The sequence below is a fragment of the Pleurodeles waltl genome, chromosome 10 (assembly GCF_031143425.1).
Source record: "Pleurodeles waltl isolate 20211129_DDA chromosome 10, aPleWal1.hap1.20221129, whole genome shotgun sequence".
NCBI classification, from domain to species: Eukaryota; Metazoa; Chordata; class Amphibia; order Caudata; family Salamandridae; genus Pleurodeles; species Pleurodeles waltl.
In genome coordinates, this window is record NC_090449.1 from 505,924,113 (window position 1) to 505,941,665 (window position 17,553).

The following is a 17,553-nucleotide window of genomic DNA, read 5'->3' on the forward strand; positions in this document are numbered from 1 at the left end:
ATTAAAGCTGATGCACTGACACACCATGTTGCAGCTCTACTACCACTGCACAACTAAATAGACCCTTCTAGTACCTTGCTAGCATGCCAGCATGCACTGCTACTCCAGCGCCGTTCTGGATAATAGCAATAGACTACCACTCCATGCGAACTCACAACAACCCCAAACATCGTACGACTGCACCATGGTACTGCATATTACCTCAGCCACGGCCCCTGAAACTCACAGCAGCACACTACGACCTGGCACTGCACTGCCAGAACCACCACTGCTCTATTAACCACCACAAAGGACTACCATCTCCAATAACACTGGCACCATAGCACGGCAAACCAGCACTTCACCACCGCTTCCTAGCAATATATTACACCCCATAAACAGCACACACTATCACAAATGCTGCATCCCTACTCTGAGCATTGCATTAAAATTCCGACATGACTGCACTACCAACTCACATTAGCACATTCCTGTCACCACCACTGCACTATCATCCCATCCATCCCATCACTCCACAGCAGCACAGCGTCACCTCACATCACCATAGCACCATCCCACGCCATAGCACCTCCACCTGATGGCACCTTACGGGCACCTACACTTCCATACTACCACTCCTGCAGAGTGATATTACCATTCACATACCACTGCACTGCCACCCTCAGTACCACTCTGCCAATGGCAGTGCTGCACTGTAACTACCACCATGACTATTCCTCCACACCACCTCACTCCCACCTGACACCACAGTACAGCGCCTCTTACCATCATACTACCACTCCACCACCGAAACACTTCTCAAAGCTGGCACTGGCGAGGCCATAACTCAAACACAGGAGATAGTGAATATCTACAGGAGCGCATCGAGCCAGGCACCCAGAACACCATTTGTGTTTCCTGCTGTTCTCTAATCCCAAAATCTGAAACTCCAGTCCAGTGCCTCAGGTCCCTTATCTTACTCTCCTGTCATTTGGCCTTCACTTCAATCTGCATTCACCACTTTCTACCCAATGATAAAGCAGGAGTTACTGATCTTGGTCCAAGCCATGTCCAGTAGCAAGTCTGAAGCAACTCCATGCAAAGATGTCACATCCACGATTGATATCTTCCTCTTTAAAGGAATTATCCAAAGATCTCTGATCCAATGTCATCCTTTTCTCTCCCAGCAAGACCCTTGGACAGGCAAAACTCTTGAACGCTTTGGAAGAAAATAAAAAATCAGCTGCCCTATCCTCGACATTTCAGCAACCCTTAATGCTGTTGACCACAACATATTATTGAGAAGGCTCTGTATTTGTCTGTATTCTCTGAGGCTGTCCTAGCACTGATTAGATCGATCCTTCCAGTCAAACTGGAGTCAATAAGTCTGTATAAGAGAATCTGAATCTTCCTAATGCGTATGTGCATAAAATAGGGGCAGCTGTGGGTGGCAGCTGTTACCTGTTGCTTGATCTTTGGTACCCTTGGCACAGCAAATCTTACTCCTGTACTCAGAGGTCAGATACACTTTATGGGCAGGGAGAAAAAGTAAAGTGGGCTTCTACAGCTGTGTGTACTTTCAAAAGTTTGCACCCTTTGACCTTCCTCTAGCCCTTCAAAGAAAAATATGAAGGTATTAATTGGCTAAAGGAGGGACATGGGGATAGGTCACTGATGTTTTTCGGGTCAAAGTGCACGTGATGCAATTTTAACCCTGGCCTTTTCGGGACTCAAGGTACATGGATTCAGGAGTTCCTCAGGATCGTCCCAACCTACCTGCTTTTCAATATGTACATATTCCCTTCACCTCAGCTCCTACTGCAATATCAGATAAACTCGCGATGTACCCTGATGACACCCAAATACACTTCAAGCTGAAAATTGTTCCTGTGAACCAAGACATTACAACACACCTGAACCTTGTGTTCCTTTGGACAAAAGAGGGGTTTCTTTGTATGAATGAAGCCAAGACTGAGATTGTGGCACTGAAAGGATAAGAACTGGTCCTCTTTAAATGGCTTCCCAACTTAGCCGTCCACCAGCTGAAGGGTGAGGAATGTGGAAGTCCCGTTCGATGTTGACTTCACTTTCTTTTCTTGAGTTGATCCAGTGATCAAGGGCTTTAAATATGCAGCTTTCACTGCTTGGAAAAGTCTCCCCCTCTTTCAAACTAGCCCAGGTAAACATAATTGACAAATTAAAATTCGAACCTGTTTTGGTCCTGAGTTTTTAGATGGAAAACACTTGTGATATTTATAGGGATGTCGCCAGCCGGCAGATCATTATTTTACTAAGTTCCTCATCGTTCATTTGCATGTAAACAGGATGAAAAGACCAATCTTTCCACTTTGATGAGAGAGCTTAAGATAGGAGCTGCAGATCAGCTGTATAAATTAAAAAAAAATTGATCCCACAGCACAGGATAACATCTTTAGGTGGCAGCAGATAACTGTTTAAAAAGGGAAGCAGCTCCGAGCACTCAGGAAGCGTGCAGATCATCAGGTGTGATCATTGGAACAAAAGCATCAACACTATTGATAAGTTACCCAATGAGAAGGAGCTGACCCTATCTCATGTTCCACCACTTCCAGTTCTATGAAGTCAGCTCTTGAGGACTGATAGGGTGGAAGTCTGCTAGGAGATCAAGTACACAAGCACCGCTGACTGCTGACGTTTATTTTCAGGAGTAGGTAATTGGAATTTCCACTATTACCGATTAACTTCAGCAAATATGACACAAGCCTTCCTGAACTCACTCAAGCAGGTTTTAGTCTTTCATGAACTGTTGAGTTGGTTTATACTCAACTATTGCATTAGTTTTGTAGGTTATGACAGATTAGAGATCCACTAATAGTTTGTTAAATCTGTTGGATCAGATATGATTTAACAACAGCTCGGTCAGCACTACTTAAGTGACATTGGGATACTCTTTTCGGCCAAGTAGAGATGAGTTTAGACTGGAGTGTGCACTCAGGTAACAAAAAAATAATGCGTAAAATATGATATAATATCTGCATGAGCAATTGTTGACTTTATTAAAATGAATTATTTTATTTTGAGTACTTATTCCATTAGAAACAATGTTACAAACCATTCCAGTGGTATTTATGAAGGAAGGCATTTCAGTGAATGAATAAAATGTTGTACATGACGGATCGTTTACTACCTAGATAAGAAAATCATTCATTTCTGTTCTTAATTTTAGTAATATGTTTTGTCTCTAATTAAATTGTTCCATAAGGCAACCATGTGTTGTTAGTGTGAATTAACATCTTCTTTATTATGGTTTGTGTAACCTGGGTTTAAATCCACTTATTCTGCGCTACAGCTGACACAGGATTCGCTCTAAGGGGCTGGGTTCTTGTGTCGCAAAAAGACTAAATATGTTTTTATAACAGAAATTGAAAAAATATTTTATATCTGGTTAGGAATTAACTGCAATAGCCTGGATTATATCGATACAGCATACACTGGATTGCATTTATTGATAACTATTTGTACTAGATTGCTCTATAAAATGAAATTAATTTAATTGAAATTGGTACTGCAATATAAAATAATGCATGTTAACACAAGCACTATTGCTCATGAAGACACTATTTTATTTTCCACTATGCAGTGACTTTTGGCTAAACCAAAAAAATCTGCTTACTCACATTACTTTTATGAAGGGAGGCCAAAGTCATCAGAGTAGTTCATAGTGAGTATTTCGGTTCCTTGAATCCTTGAATTCTGTAAGATTATTCGGTCCTGCCTAACTTTGTAAAGTTAAACTAGACCAACACGGATTGAACACTGTTAGTTGCTAAGGGCTCTCTTATAAAATGCAAGGAACAACGGATAGATGTATATTCTCTTATTTGACATGCCAGTGAAAAAGCCAAATGTATAAGGGTGTGGACTGATATATCAAGTGAGGAACCCAAGATTTTGCTTGTGTGCCGCGATCAATGCATTGGCGTAGCAAGGATGCCTCAGGCTCTGGTGCAACCGTGGTAAGTAGCCTCTTTGAATGTTCTTTGTGTAGTAAAATTCAGCACTTATCACTTAGAACAAATATTTGTGTGCATTTACAATTAATTCTGGACACTTTTAAGAATAAAACTGCATTATTTTGTAATAAACGGTGTGTAATTTCTAAAAGCAGTGTTTGCATAGTGTGCAATATGCACATTTTAGATGCATGGTGCACTTTTAAAATAATTGTGCGCTTATTTAAAAATAATTCCCCGAAAAAAAAAAAACTATCCTGCACACTAAAAGGATTTCTGAACACTTTATCCAACAGTTAAACTGCACTAGCCAAAAGAGATAAAATTATTGTTTGGATATTATAAAATTACCCAGGAAATTGAAACAAATGTGATTTAGTTGTTCAAGTTTCAATTATTTTGCAGTAGCCTGCATAACCAGCACGTGTTTTTTTGTGGAACAATTAGATACTGTGCTTCTCAGAATAGGAAAGACAACTCTGCATGAAAGGTAAACTTTGAAACATTGAGTAGCAGCACTAAATTTCAAGTAAATAATGTATTGTGTGTGTATGTGTATTCAGGTCTGGCTTGATAGCGCAGCTGTCTGCATGATCTGTTGTTATCAGTGGCTTAGCCTGTTCATCAAGTGGGCTTTGGCTCCACCTAGAGGAGTATTTCTCTCTCATCTCATGGTAATTAATGGATCTTAGTGAATTATTCCACCGCCTAAATAGTGCTCATTTGCAATGAATGAGACTCTATATTACAAGTCACAAATACACAAAGCTATAACATATGAGCATTTTAAAAATATTTTAGTCAGGAATCAAAATGCAAGCCAACTCTGGTGGTTTGCCAATGCTTGTTTTTGCTGTACCTGTGTCTGCGCTGTCCGTGGATCTGAAATATCAGGTTCTTCCAGGTCGGGAAGCGAGTCATCATTACTGTCTGATTCATTACATGAACCTGAAAAAGAGTCAGAATTAGTATTTAATTCCTTAAAATTTTCTTGTGCTGCTTACTCTATACCACGGGAGAGTGACAAACCAACATGCGAAAAAATATATAATTATGTATAGGCTTAGGCAGATGTGTGTAATACTTTTGGGTGTAAATAAATGGAGGGATTCAATTGGTACAGGTTCTTACATGATGTTTTAGCAATTCCTAACTAGTTTTTTTCCACAGGACCATAGATTATGTTCTGCTGTGTTATGTCGCTGGCATTTGTATAGTGTCCAGTCTAACATCCGTTTGGCCTCATGGGGCTGTCGGCAGTCTAGGGGTGCCTCAGGATCAGATTTCAGGACTTCTGTTAAAGACTGGCCTCTCAGTTGACGTCGGATAAAGAGGGTTTGCCTGGCTCTGCCAAGGTACCATTCAATGCTTGTAGAAGTGTTATGCTGAAGGTATCTAGGGGCTGGAAGTATATTCCACTCGTCAGTGTAGGTCCATTAGGAGCAAAGTCGTTTTCAGATATAGTGGCCCTCATTTTTGTCAACAAGTGAATTTATCAGTGTAATCTACCATCCTGGACCCCAATTCTGAAGAAACCCATCATTAATGCCAGTGTGTTAAGCAGCTTTAACCCGACTGAAGGGTTTCCATCATCGTACAACGATTTGGAAACTTGTTCGTGGAACATCTACAGAGCTTTCTAGAGCCTTTGAAATGCATCGATAAGCTCAAAACTGGATTTCGTCCAAGACCATAATAATTGCGGTCTCAGCCAATGTTTCATCTGTGCCACACAAAGGTAATCTATCCCTCCTCATTTTCCATGATCTGTCACCTCCCTTTCATACTCAGGGCTACTGAGTTTACATTCATGGCACTTCCCTTGCCCAGTGAAGATTAAGGATGCTGCAAATTTCAAGTACTCTTTTAGTGTTGGCCAGCTCAGAGGCTTGTTGAGTGGCACTCTTCCAGCCTCACTACAACATCCACCAAGGCCATGTAAATTTACTATAGGTACTCAGCATGTCCTGCTTGTTTACATCCATGACTTACGCTGCATCTTTGGAGCCCAACACCAAGGTACAAACTGTGTCTTGTGTCCTGCATGCACATGGGTGTGTCCAGTGGACGAAAGAGTGGATACTGAGGGGTATATTTACTATGATTTTAAGCCTTGTTTACATCCCAAAATCGATGCAAACCTTTTTTTTATCTAGTTTCCTTCCAGTGCAAACCTTATTTTGCACTGAAAAGTACTCTAAAGTAATGCAGAGCAGCATAAAGCTTTATGTTGCTTAGTGTCAAGGGGGTGTTACATGGGTGGTACAAAGGCGTTACTCATGCAATCACCCATGCCTTTTGATTCAAAATCCTATCTACAAACAGTAGTAGACAGGGTGTTGCGCCAAAAGTTAACTCCATGTGAAAGCAGGTGTTAAAAGGAGAAATGTTTTCACTTCCCCTCTCTTTCCCAACTTTACATGCGTGATTCAATGTGCAGCACACATACAACTTAGGAAAAGTTTTAAAGCGTGTCTCAGCATAGTATTTTGTACTGAAAGAGTACCCTTCCAATACAAAACCTATGCTAGCCTCACGCACACACACCCGTGCGCAATGGCACAGAGGTGTGTGCGTGGCACACAGCAGCAGATTTCTGCACCGGCGCTAGGGAGGGGGGCGGAGAGAGCCATGTAAATATGGCGCTCTCCTGCTCTCTCCTCACACAGCGCCGCACAGACTTTTTGCCTGCTGCTATGCGCTGCATGACAGTCTAGTAAATCTGGGCCTGAGCGTGGCACAAGCCGTGCAGGCGTGTCGGGAAGATGCTCTAATGAACCTGCAACAACGTTTCATGTGGTGAGTGAAAATGTTTTTGTTTCAAATGGGATCCCAAAAAATATTTTAATTCATCCAGAGTTCTGTTTTGTGGAGTTACTTCATCCCCTAAAGCGCCGAAGCTGTGGGAAACAAAATACTGTGAAGAAGGATAAACAGTACCTATCACCTCAAACGAATTAACTTGTGTTGTTATTAAACATTGTGCAAAGCTGCAAAGTTTTTTCTTGCAGATTGATTGAAGTTCTTTGGAAAAATGTACTACTTCGCGAAGTAGCAAGTAAACTCATAGAGGAAAATTCTGCATACATTTGCAATTTGGGTATTATTGCAATGAAAAGTAACTCACTTTGGGGAGTTTGGGGAGTGAAATGATATGTAACTGACAAAGAGGAAGCTAAAATATGAAAGTCTGCAAACTTTGCAAATGGCCAAAGAAACAGAAACGTTGAAAAACTTCACGTTTTAAAAAACAAACAAACACACCTTGTGTGATTTACGACCTCCCTAAGACTAACTTACTGCACAGCAAACAAATAGGTCTTCAAAAATATATAGCTGGGTATTGATAGAGTACAAAATGACGCTCTTGATAGAGCTGTCCTCTTGGCAGGATGCTTGTAGAGAGCGCCTGGCACACCCTCAGTGCCTCCTCACCTGAACCTTAGAGGCAATCACTGTCTTAGTTATGGACCGTAGATCAATAATTCATTTTTTATAAGATGTAAAAGCCATTACAGGAAATGAGCATGAAACAGTGCATTAGATGGCGTTAGGCCTCGTGGTAAAAGCTCTACAGTTGTCCCTCGTGGGCAAGATGCACGCTTGAAGCATTTTTACATCAATAAATTAGGAGCAAACATGAATATGCTGAGTCATTGAGATTGATGGGGCAGGTATGACTCAGCTGTTTATACTTTGTGTTATTTGGTGTTAAAGTGCTTTAGCTGTACTCTCTTTGCCTCTTATCAGGACGTAACACAAGCCCATGTAGCTCCTGCGGCGCAGCCCCCTCCCCTTCAGGGACCTCCTTAACTCTTTAGGGCAGAGGTCTCCAAACTTTTTAATGCCGTGCCCCCCCCAGCTGAAAAATAAAACTCATTGGGCCCCCTCCTCAGAATTTTGCACAATTATTGTATAAAGATGGCAATGTTTAAATATATCTAGACCTATTTAAACATTGCTGTTAAGTACTGTTATCTTTTTAAGATGCAATAACATGCTTCTGCTTAAAACAAAGGCCTGTTATGTGTGTAATGCTTCTTTTGGCCAGAGTCTGGCACCCCCCCTGTGATCACTTGAAGCCCCCCTAGGGGGGCCCGCCCCCCAGTTTGAAGACCTCTGCTTTGGGGTGACCCCATTCAAGCCAAGGTCAATGAATACCTATGAAATATGGGACACTCGGGGCACCTCCTTACATTCTTCAGGAAGGGACATCATTATGCGTTGCGCCACTGCTAGGGTGACCAGATTTTTACAACCAAAAACCGGGATAGCTACAAACATATAAACATAGAAATAGGACAAAATGGTGACACATCATCCAGCGATATATATATATATATAAATATATATATATATATATCTATATCTATATCTATATGGAAAATGTCACTTACCCAGTGTACATCTGTTCGTGGCATGAGATGCTGCAGATTCACATGATGTGCATTATCCTGCCATCTAGTGTTGGGCTCGGAGTGTTACAAGTTGTTTTTTTCTTCGAAGAAGTCTTTTCGAGTCACGAGACCGAGTGACTCCTCCCTTTCAGCTCCATTGCACATGGGCGTCGACTCCATCTTAGACTGTTTTCCCCGCAGAGGGTGAGGTAGGAGTTGTGAGTACACTAGAGGTGCCCATGCAATGGAGTAGTTATGTATGTACTTAATGTGTATTAAAAGAATATTTATTTACATATTTACAATTTTCATTCAACTAAAAACGGCTACAGGCTACCGGGGAGATGGGAGGGCGCATGTGAATCTGCAGCGTCTCATGCCACCAACAGATGTACACTGGGTAAGTGACATTTTCCGTTCGGTGGCATGTGTAGCTGCAGATACACATGCTGTGCATAGACTACCAAGCAGTAATCTCCCCAAAAAGCGGTGGTTCAGCCTGTAGGAGTTGAAGTTGTCTGAAATAATGCTCTTAATACAGCCTGTCCTACTGTGGCTTGTTGCGTTGCTAACACATCTACACAGTAATGCTTAGTAAATGTATGAGGCGTAGACCAGGTGGCTGCCTTACAAATTTCTGTCATAGGTATATTCCCAACAAAAGCCATTGTGGCGCTTTTTTCCTAGTGGAATGTGCTCTTGGTGTAATAGGTAATTCTCTTTTTGCTTTAATATAGCAAGTTTGAATACATTTAACTATCCATCTGGCGATGCCTTGTTTGGATATAGGATTACCTGCATGAGGTTTTTGGAAGGCTACAAATAATTGTTTTGTTTTACAAAATTGTTTCGTTCTGTCAATGTAATACATTAGTGCTCTTTTTATGTCTAATGTATGCAAGGCTCTTTCGGCTACTGAGTCTGGTTGCGGAAAGAAGACTGGGAGTTCCACAGTTTGGTTTAGATGGAATGGTGATATGACCTTTGGTAAGAATTTTGGATTTGTACGGAGAACCACTTTATGTTTATCTATTTGTATAAAGGGTTCTTGAATAGTAAATGCTTGTATCTCACTTACTCTTCTAAGTGATGTGATAGCTATTAGTAAGGCTACTTTCTAAGTCAGATATTGCATTTCACAAGAATGCAAGGGTTCGAATGGTGGGCCCATGAGTAGTGTTAATACAATATTAAGGTTCCACAAAGGTACTGGTGGTGTCCTTGGGGGTATGATTCTTTTTAGTCCCCTCCATAAATGCTTTAATGACTGGGATTCTAAAAAGTGATGTTGTATGTGTACTCTGCAGATAGGCAGATGTTGCAGTAAGATGGATTTTAATGGAAGAGAATGCTAGATTAGACTTTTGTAAGTGTAATAAGTAGTTGATTAGTGTGACAGTAGCAAACAAATCTTTTCCATTTGTTTGCGTATCAATGTCTAGTTGTAGCTTTTCTTGCTTGTTTAATGACCTCCATACACTCTTGTGTAAGATTTAAATGTCCGAATTCTAAGACTTCAGGAGCCAGATTGCTGGATTGAGCGATGCTGGATTCGGGTGTCTGATCTGTTGTTTGTGTTGTGTTAACAGATCTGGTATGTTTGGTAATTTGATGTGGGGTACTACTGATAAGTCCAACAGTGTTGTGTACCACGGTTGGTGAGCCCAGGTTGGTGCTATGAGTATTAGTTTGAGTTTGTTTTGACTTAGTTTGTTGACCAGATAAGGAATGAGTGGGAGAGGGGGAAAAGCGTAAGCAAATATCCCTGACCAGCTGATCCATAGTGCATTGCCCTTGGATTGAGGTTGTGGGTACCTGGACGCGAAGTTTTGGCATTTTGCGTTTTCTTTTGTTGCAAATAGGTCTATGTTTGGTGTTCCCCAGCGGAGGAAGTGATCCTGTAGGATCTGGGGATGACTTTCCCATTCGTGAGTTTGCTGGTGATCTCGACTGAGATTGTCGGCTAACTGATTCTGAATGCCTGGTATGTATTGTGCTATTAGGCGAATATGATTGTGAATTGCCCAATGCCAAATCTTTTGTGCTAAGAGACACAGTTGTGACAAGTGTGTCCCCCCTTGTTTGTTGAGATAATACATTGTTGTCATGTTGTCGGTTTTGACAAGGATGTGTTTGTGGGCTACCAGTGGTTGAAATGCTTTTAATGCTAGAAACACCGCTAGCAGTTCCAAATGATTGATGTGAAGTTGTTTTTGTTGATTGTCCCATTGACCCTGTATGATGTGCTTGTTGAGGTGTGCTCCCCACCCCATCATGGAAGCATCTGTTGTGATAACAGCTTGAGGCACTGGGTCTTGGAATGGCTGCCCTTTGTTTAAGTTTATAGGGTTCCACCATTGAAGCGAGGAGTGTGTTTGGCGGTCTATCAACACTAGATCTTGAAGTTGACCCTGTGCTTGTGTCCATTGTTTTGCTAGGCACTGTTGTAAGGGCCGCATGTGTAATCTTGCATTTGGGACAATGGCTATGCATGAAGACATCATGCCTAGAAGTTTCATTACAAACCTTACTGGGTAGTGTTGGTTTGACTGTATGCTTGATCTTACATTTTGGAACGCTTGGACTCTTTGTGGACTTGGAGTGGCAATTGCCCTTTGTGTGTTGAGTATTGCTCCCAAATATTGTTGTATTTGGGATGGTTGCAGATGTGATTTCTGGTAATTTATAGAAAACCCCAGTTTGTGTAGAGTTTCTATAACGTATTGCGTGTGGAGAAGACACTGTTGTTGAGTGTTGGTTTTTATTAGCCAGTCGTCCAAATATGGGAATACATGCATGTGCTGTCTCCTTATGTGAGCGGCTACTACTGCTAGGCATTTTGTGAATACCCTTGGGGCTGTTGTTATTCCGAACGGTAGCACTTTGAATTGATAGTGTACACCGTGCATTACAAACCTTAAGTATTTTCTGTGAGAAGGATGGATGGGTATGTGGAAATACGCATCCTTGAGATCCAATGTTGTCATGTATTCCTGCTTTTTTAATAAGGGAACCACATCTTGAAGTGTTACCATGTGGAAGTGGTCTGATTTGATTAAGAGATTCAGTCTTCTGAGATCTAAAATAGGTCTTAACGTTTTGTCCTTTTTTGGAATTAGGAAATATAGTGAGTAGATGCCTGTTCCTTTCTGATGATTGGGTACGAGCTCTATTGCTTGTTTTTGTAGTAGTGCTTGGACCTCTATTTGTAATAGGTCTAAGTGTTGTTGGGACAGATTGTGCGTTCTTGGTGGTACATCTGGCGGGAATTTTGTGAATTCTATGCAATAACCATGTTGGATAATTGATAGGACCCATGCGTCTGTGGTAATGTGTGTCCAGTTTTGATAATATGTGGTTAACTCCCCCCCCACTGGTGACAAGTGTTGGGGTTTTGTGACATTGAAGTCACTGTTTGGTCTGGCTTGGTTTGGTTGCTTGGAGCTTTCCCCTTCCTCTTGGAAATTGTCCTCCATAGGAACCACAAAACCCTCCCCTTTGGTACTGTGCCTGATAGGTGGGTCTGGTTTGAGAGGTGGAAGGCTCTGATGTTTGTTGCCGAAATCCTCCTCTGAATTGTGGTTTCCTAAAGGTGCCTCTGACTTGTGGGGAATAGAGCGCGCCCATGGCTTTGGCCGTGTCCGTGTCTCTTTTTAAGTTCTCAATTGCTGTGTCAACTACTGGCCCAAACAACTGTTCTTGATTAAATTGCATGTTCAACACCGCTTGTTGAATCTCTGGCTTGAATCCAGAACTTCTTAACCATGCATGCCTGCGAAAGGTTACCTCTGTGTTGACCGTTCATGCTGCCGTGTCTGCCGAGTCTAGTGCGGACCTTATCTGGTTGTTAGATATGGCCTGTCCTTCTTCCACTACCTGCTGGGCGCGTTTCTGGTGTTCCTTGGGCAAGTGCTGTATGATGTGTTGCATCTCGTCCCAGTGTGCCCTTTCGTAGCAAGCAAGTAGGGCTTGCGAATTTGCAATCCACCATTGATTGGCTGCTTGTGCTGCCACTCGTTTGCCCGCTGCGTCAAACTTTCTGCTTTCTTTGTCAGGTGGTGGAGCGTCTCCTGACGATTGAGAGTTTGCTCTCTTTCTTGCCGCTCCTACAACCACTGAGTCTGGTGTAAGTTGTTGTGTTATGAACACCGGATCTGTTGGGGGAGGTTTGTACTTCTTCTCAACTCTAGGCTTGATAGCCCGTCCCTTTACAGGCTCCTCGAAGACCTGTTTCGCATGTTTGAGCATGCCCGGGAGCATTGGCAGACTCTGATAGGAAGCGTGGGTGGATGCCAAGGTGTTAAACAGGAAATCATCCTCTACTGGCTCTGTGTGCATTGCTACGCTGTGGAACGTAGCTGCCCTGGACAGTACCTGCGTATATGCAGTACTGTCTTCTGGAGGTGATGGCTTTGTTGGATAACAATCCGGACTGTTATCCGATACTGGTGCATCATATAAGTCCCATACATCAGCATCATCCTGTGTCATCCCAGTATGTGTGGGTGACTGCATTGTAGGTGTTCCCACTGGTGACAGTTTTGGTGAGTGCGGTTGGGACAGTTGTGGTGATACCCTTGGTGTTGGGGATTTGTCTCTACCCACCTTTGCCTTACGTTGCATTTCTGTCTCCTGAAATGCAAGTTTCCTTATGGATTTGAGTGGAGGTAAGGTTTGTATTTTTCCAGTCTCTTTCTGGGTATGTAACCTCCTTTGTATATGGTCCGGTTCCTCCATACCTAACTCTTGCTCAAATCTATGTCTTTTCTTCATTTGGCTGGAAAGTCCTTGCTCTTCTGTATAAGAGCTTCTTTTTGTCTCCGAAGCCATTTTTTTCGGTACCGAGGTTTCAGGTATAGTCTTTTTCGGTTCCGAAAATATTTTCCTCACTTTGGGTGAATCGAACTCTCGGTGTCGAGATCATTCAGTGCCGTAATCTCGACCGGCGTCGGACGTCTTCGGCAATTCTCTGGCCTTTTTCGGTGCCGATGTTTGGACACCTTCTTTTCGGTGCGTTAAGCCATGGACTGCTGGCGGTGGCGTCCCCATGGCCTTAAATGTCTTTGTGTGAGTTTTGGACGGGGCAGGTTTACTCACTGTTCGCTGCACCGTCGAGGTTCGGTCACTTTCGGATTCGTCCGAGTCCATCCCTTGGATGGAAATGCTTTCCTCCTCTCCGACGTTGAGTTGCTCTTTCGGTGTTGACGCCATTTGCAGTCTTATTGCGCGTCGATCTCTCAAGGTCTTTTTCGATCGAAATGCTCGACAAGACTCGCAAGTATCCTCCCTGTGTTCAGGTGATAAACACAGATTACAGACCCAGGGCTGGTCTGTATAAGGATAGTTCGAATGACACTTAGGACAGAAGCGGAAGGGGGCCCAGTCCATTAGTCTGGGACAACGGGTGTGGTCGGGCAGACCAGGCTTCCGTGAAGAACGGAAGCCCCGAAGGGCCGCCGGAGCGCTCTTGATGTCGGTGCCGACACACTAACACTAACCCGGTACCGAACGTTAACAATACCGTAAAATTTTCGATAATTTAGCTAACTTTCCCGATTTGAAATACGGAGCGAAGAGGAACACGTCCGAACCCGATGGCGGAAAGAAAACAATCTAAGATGGAGTCGACGACCATGCGCAATGGAGCCGAAAGGGATGAGTCACTCGGCCTCGTGACTCGAAAAGACTTCTTCAAAGAAAAACAACTTTTAACACTCCGAGCCCAACACTAGATGGCAGGATAATGCACAGCATGTGAATCTGCAGCTACACACTGTCGGTGTTGATACGCTAACACTAAACCGGTACCGAGCGCGAACAATACCGTTGAATTTTCGATATTTAGCTAACTTTCCCGATTCGAAATACGGAGCGAAGAGGAACACGTCCGAACCCGATGGCGGAAAGAAAACAATCTAAGATGGAGTTGATGCCCATGCGCATTGGAGCCGAAAGGGAGGAATCACTCGTTCTCGTGACTCGAAAAGACTTCTTCAAAGAAAAACAACTTGTAACACTCCGAGCCCAACACTAGATGGCAGGATAATGCACATCATGTGTATCTGCAGCTACAGGAAGGCGTCAGACTCTGGCCAAAAGCACCATTATACAGATAACAGGCCTTTCTTTTATGCAGAAGCAGGTTTTTGCATTTTTAAAAAGGTAACAGTACTTAACTGCAATGTTTAAATAGGTCTAGACATATTTAAACATTGCCATCTTTATAAAATAATTGTGAAAAATTCTGTGGGGGGGGGGCCCAATGATTTTTATTTTTTAACTGGGGGGACGTGGCATAAAAAATTTTGGAGACCACTGTTCTAGCCACTGCCTCTTGAGGATGCTGAGAACGGATGTTGCCTATATTATGGGACCCATAACTAAGGTCGTATTAGCGCACATGCCTGCATTAGGGATAAGAACATGAGTTAGTTACTGTATAGTGCCTCATTTGTGAGATTTGTGTCCAAGCGCTTAAAGGAAGTGGGCATTAGCTCGTTGTGGTTTTCTGTTTGTGCCTATGTTGCTACAGCCAAAACCGCGTCCATAATTCTCCTGCCCTAGTTAAGTCCACTGTCACAATTACTTCTCTGAATTTCCCATCACTTCTGGAAGTACAATGTGCTTTCACCTGCATTTTTTTGCTGTGCATCTAACCCTCCACCCCAGTCTCTCTCCACCTCACCACCCAATCAACGAAATGTTTGTTGCTACGTCAAAATCACCTCAGCGCTCTACCTGCATGATCGGGCTGCGGTGACCAAATAGTGAGACAGTTCTAGCGGCAGTTGCTACAGTGCTTTTTTTTTTTTTTTTACAAAATCATGAAGACTTTGGGACAATAGAAGGGATATTGCAGAAAACAACATAATAAGATGGTCTGCAGACATGCAGCTTAGCAGAAAATGTGTGGACTGGCCTGCACTGACAACTGTGTCACCACATGCACAAACACAAGTTTGATTGCACCAATTTGTATTGTGGGGCAAATTAGTACAGGACTTTCTACTCAGGCACAACCAAGGTAGACAGTACCTGTGCCCCTCCTCAAACCAGTTGACTCTGTATCTTATGTTTACTTCAGGCAGCATGATCAAAGGTAGTGTGGCACAGGTTGATTAGCCAAAGAAAAAAGTTTCAGATTTCCTGGCCCTAGTTGACAAGCAACTAATCCATCTCTGACCAGCTGTTATTTTAGAGACTCCACATTTCCCAAACGGTTGGGCCCACCCCTTCAAGATCCACCAGTCCAACTCTGTGGTTGCACACTGGTGACCTTGGCAGAACGCATTGTGCATGTGTTTTAACACTTATGGCCAGTGTGAGCAGCATAAAAAGCGGGGATTGGCCGGCAGCGTGACAGGCTGACACTGACGGGCAGTGTAAAAGGTAGAGTTTGGGTTGCGGAATGAGTAGCAGCCATAAAGCAGGTATAATTCCTGGTGTAACTGATCAGTGTGAAAAGCAGGAGCTTTCAAAGCCAGCACTGTTGGGCCGTGAAAAAAGGCCACATATTCCCTTTCATGCAGTGATGGTGGCAGTGTAGGCAGGATCTGTGCTTGGATTTTTGATAAATTGAGTGATTCAGACAAGTGAGTCGGATGTAAGGTGGTGGCCATATGGGGTATCGGAAAACACACCTTTGATAGTTTTGAACCTTCAGGTGGTGACCACAGTGGGTGCCCCTATGCTCACACAGAGGTGCATTAGTCAGCTGACATAGGACCCGATGAGAACAAACAAGCTGACAATGTGTCAAAACATTAGCAGCCCCTCCATTAGCTGTTTAGTGTTTGATTTCGCAAGGAGTTCTTGTACACACACAGATACTATCTCAAATCCTAATTGTCTCAAGTCATCTTCCAACCTTGGGCTTTGTGCAGTGTCTTTTTTGTATGTTTGGGTCGAACGCGCAATAGCTTTGACCTGTTGTAAGAATTGTGGGCTTTTAACCACGCCCACTCCCAGCACTTTCACTCGTTCCTGGGCTTGCCATTCAAAAATCACTTGTTATCATTGGTAAAGGCTTTACGTTTGTCCCTCCTTGGGGTGGTTTTGTTACCGCCTTGCACACTGCCCATGTTACATGGATAATTGCACGATTGCTGATACGTTTGACTATCAGCAAACTTTTCTTTTTGTGTCTCTTCTTTGCGCTCATGGCGGCCATGGCACTTTGAATCGGCTCAATTATGTCAACTCATGTTTACACTTCAATATCAATTTATGTGGTGTAGGAAGTTGGCTCTATATGTACTATTTCAAAGTAAGAAATAAAATGCACAGAGTCCAAGGGTTCCCCTTAGAGGTAAGATAGTGACAAAAGAGATCATTCTAATGCTCTATTTTGTGGTAGTGTGGTCGAGCAGTAGGCTTATCAGAGGGTAGTGTTAAGCATTTGTTGTACACACACAGGCAATAAATGAGGAACACACACTCAAAGACAATTCCAGGCCAATAGGATTTTATATAGAAAAATATTGTTTCTTAGTTTATTTTAAGAACCACAGGTTTAAGATTTAGAATCAATACTTTAAATGAAAGGTACTTCACTCAGGTATCATAGGAACTTTGAATCAGTAAAATAGCATGTACAGTTTTGGCAACAATGGCAATAAGCTATTTTAAAACTAGACACTGCAAATTTCAACATTTCCTGGGGGAGGTAAGTATTTGTTAGTTTTGCAGGTGAGTAAACCACCTACAGGGTTCAAAGTTGGGTCCAAGGTAGCCCACCGTTGGGGGTTCAGGGCAACCCCAAAGTTACTACACCAGCAGCTCAGGGCCGGTCAGGTGCAGAGGTCAAAAATGGTGCCCAAAACGCATAGGCTTCAATGGAGAAGGGGGTGCCCCGGTTCCAGTCTGCCAGCAGGTAAGTACCCGCGACTTCGGAGGGCAGACCAGGGGGGGTTTGTAGGGCACCAGGGACGACACAAGTCAGCACAAAAAGTACACCCTCAGCGGCACGGGGGCGGCCGGGTGTAGAGTGCAAACAGGCGTCGGGTTTGCAATAGATTTCAATGGGAGACCCAGGGGTTTCTTCAGTGAAGCAGGCAGGCAAGGGGGGGGCTCCTCGGGGTAGCCACCACCTGGGCAAGGGAGAGGGCCACCTGGGGGTCGCTTCTGCACTGGAGGTCGGATCCTTCAGGTCCTGGGGGCTGCGGGTGCAGTGTCTTTACCAGGCA

The 17,553-nt window shown here is 43.3% G+C and overlaps 1 protein-coding gene across 1 annotated transcript in view; it reads right to left on the bottom strand.

The window, feature by feature from the left end:
• The window catches only part of LOC138261672 (uncharacterized), a 229,051-nt gene that overhangs the window by 50,050 nt on the left and 161,448 nt on the right, over positions 1 to 17,553 (bottom strand). Inside the window, exon 4 of the mRNA XM_069210908.1 lies at positions 4,831 to 4,919. Within this exon, the coding sequence (XP_069067009.1) occupies positions 4,831 to 4,919 (89 nt within the window). The remainder of the gene's footprint in view (positions 1 to 4,830; positions 4,920 to 17,553) is intronic.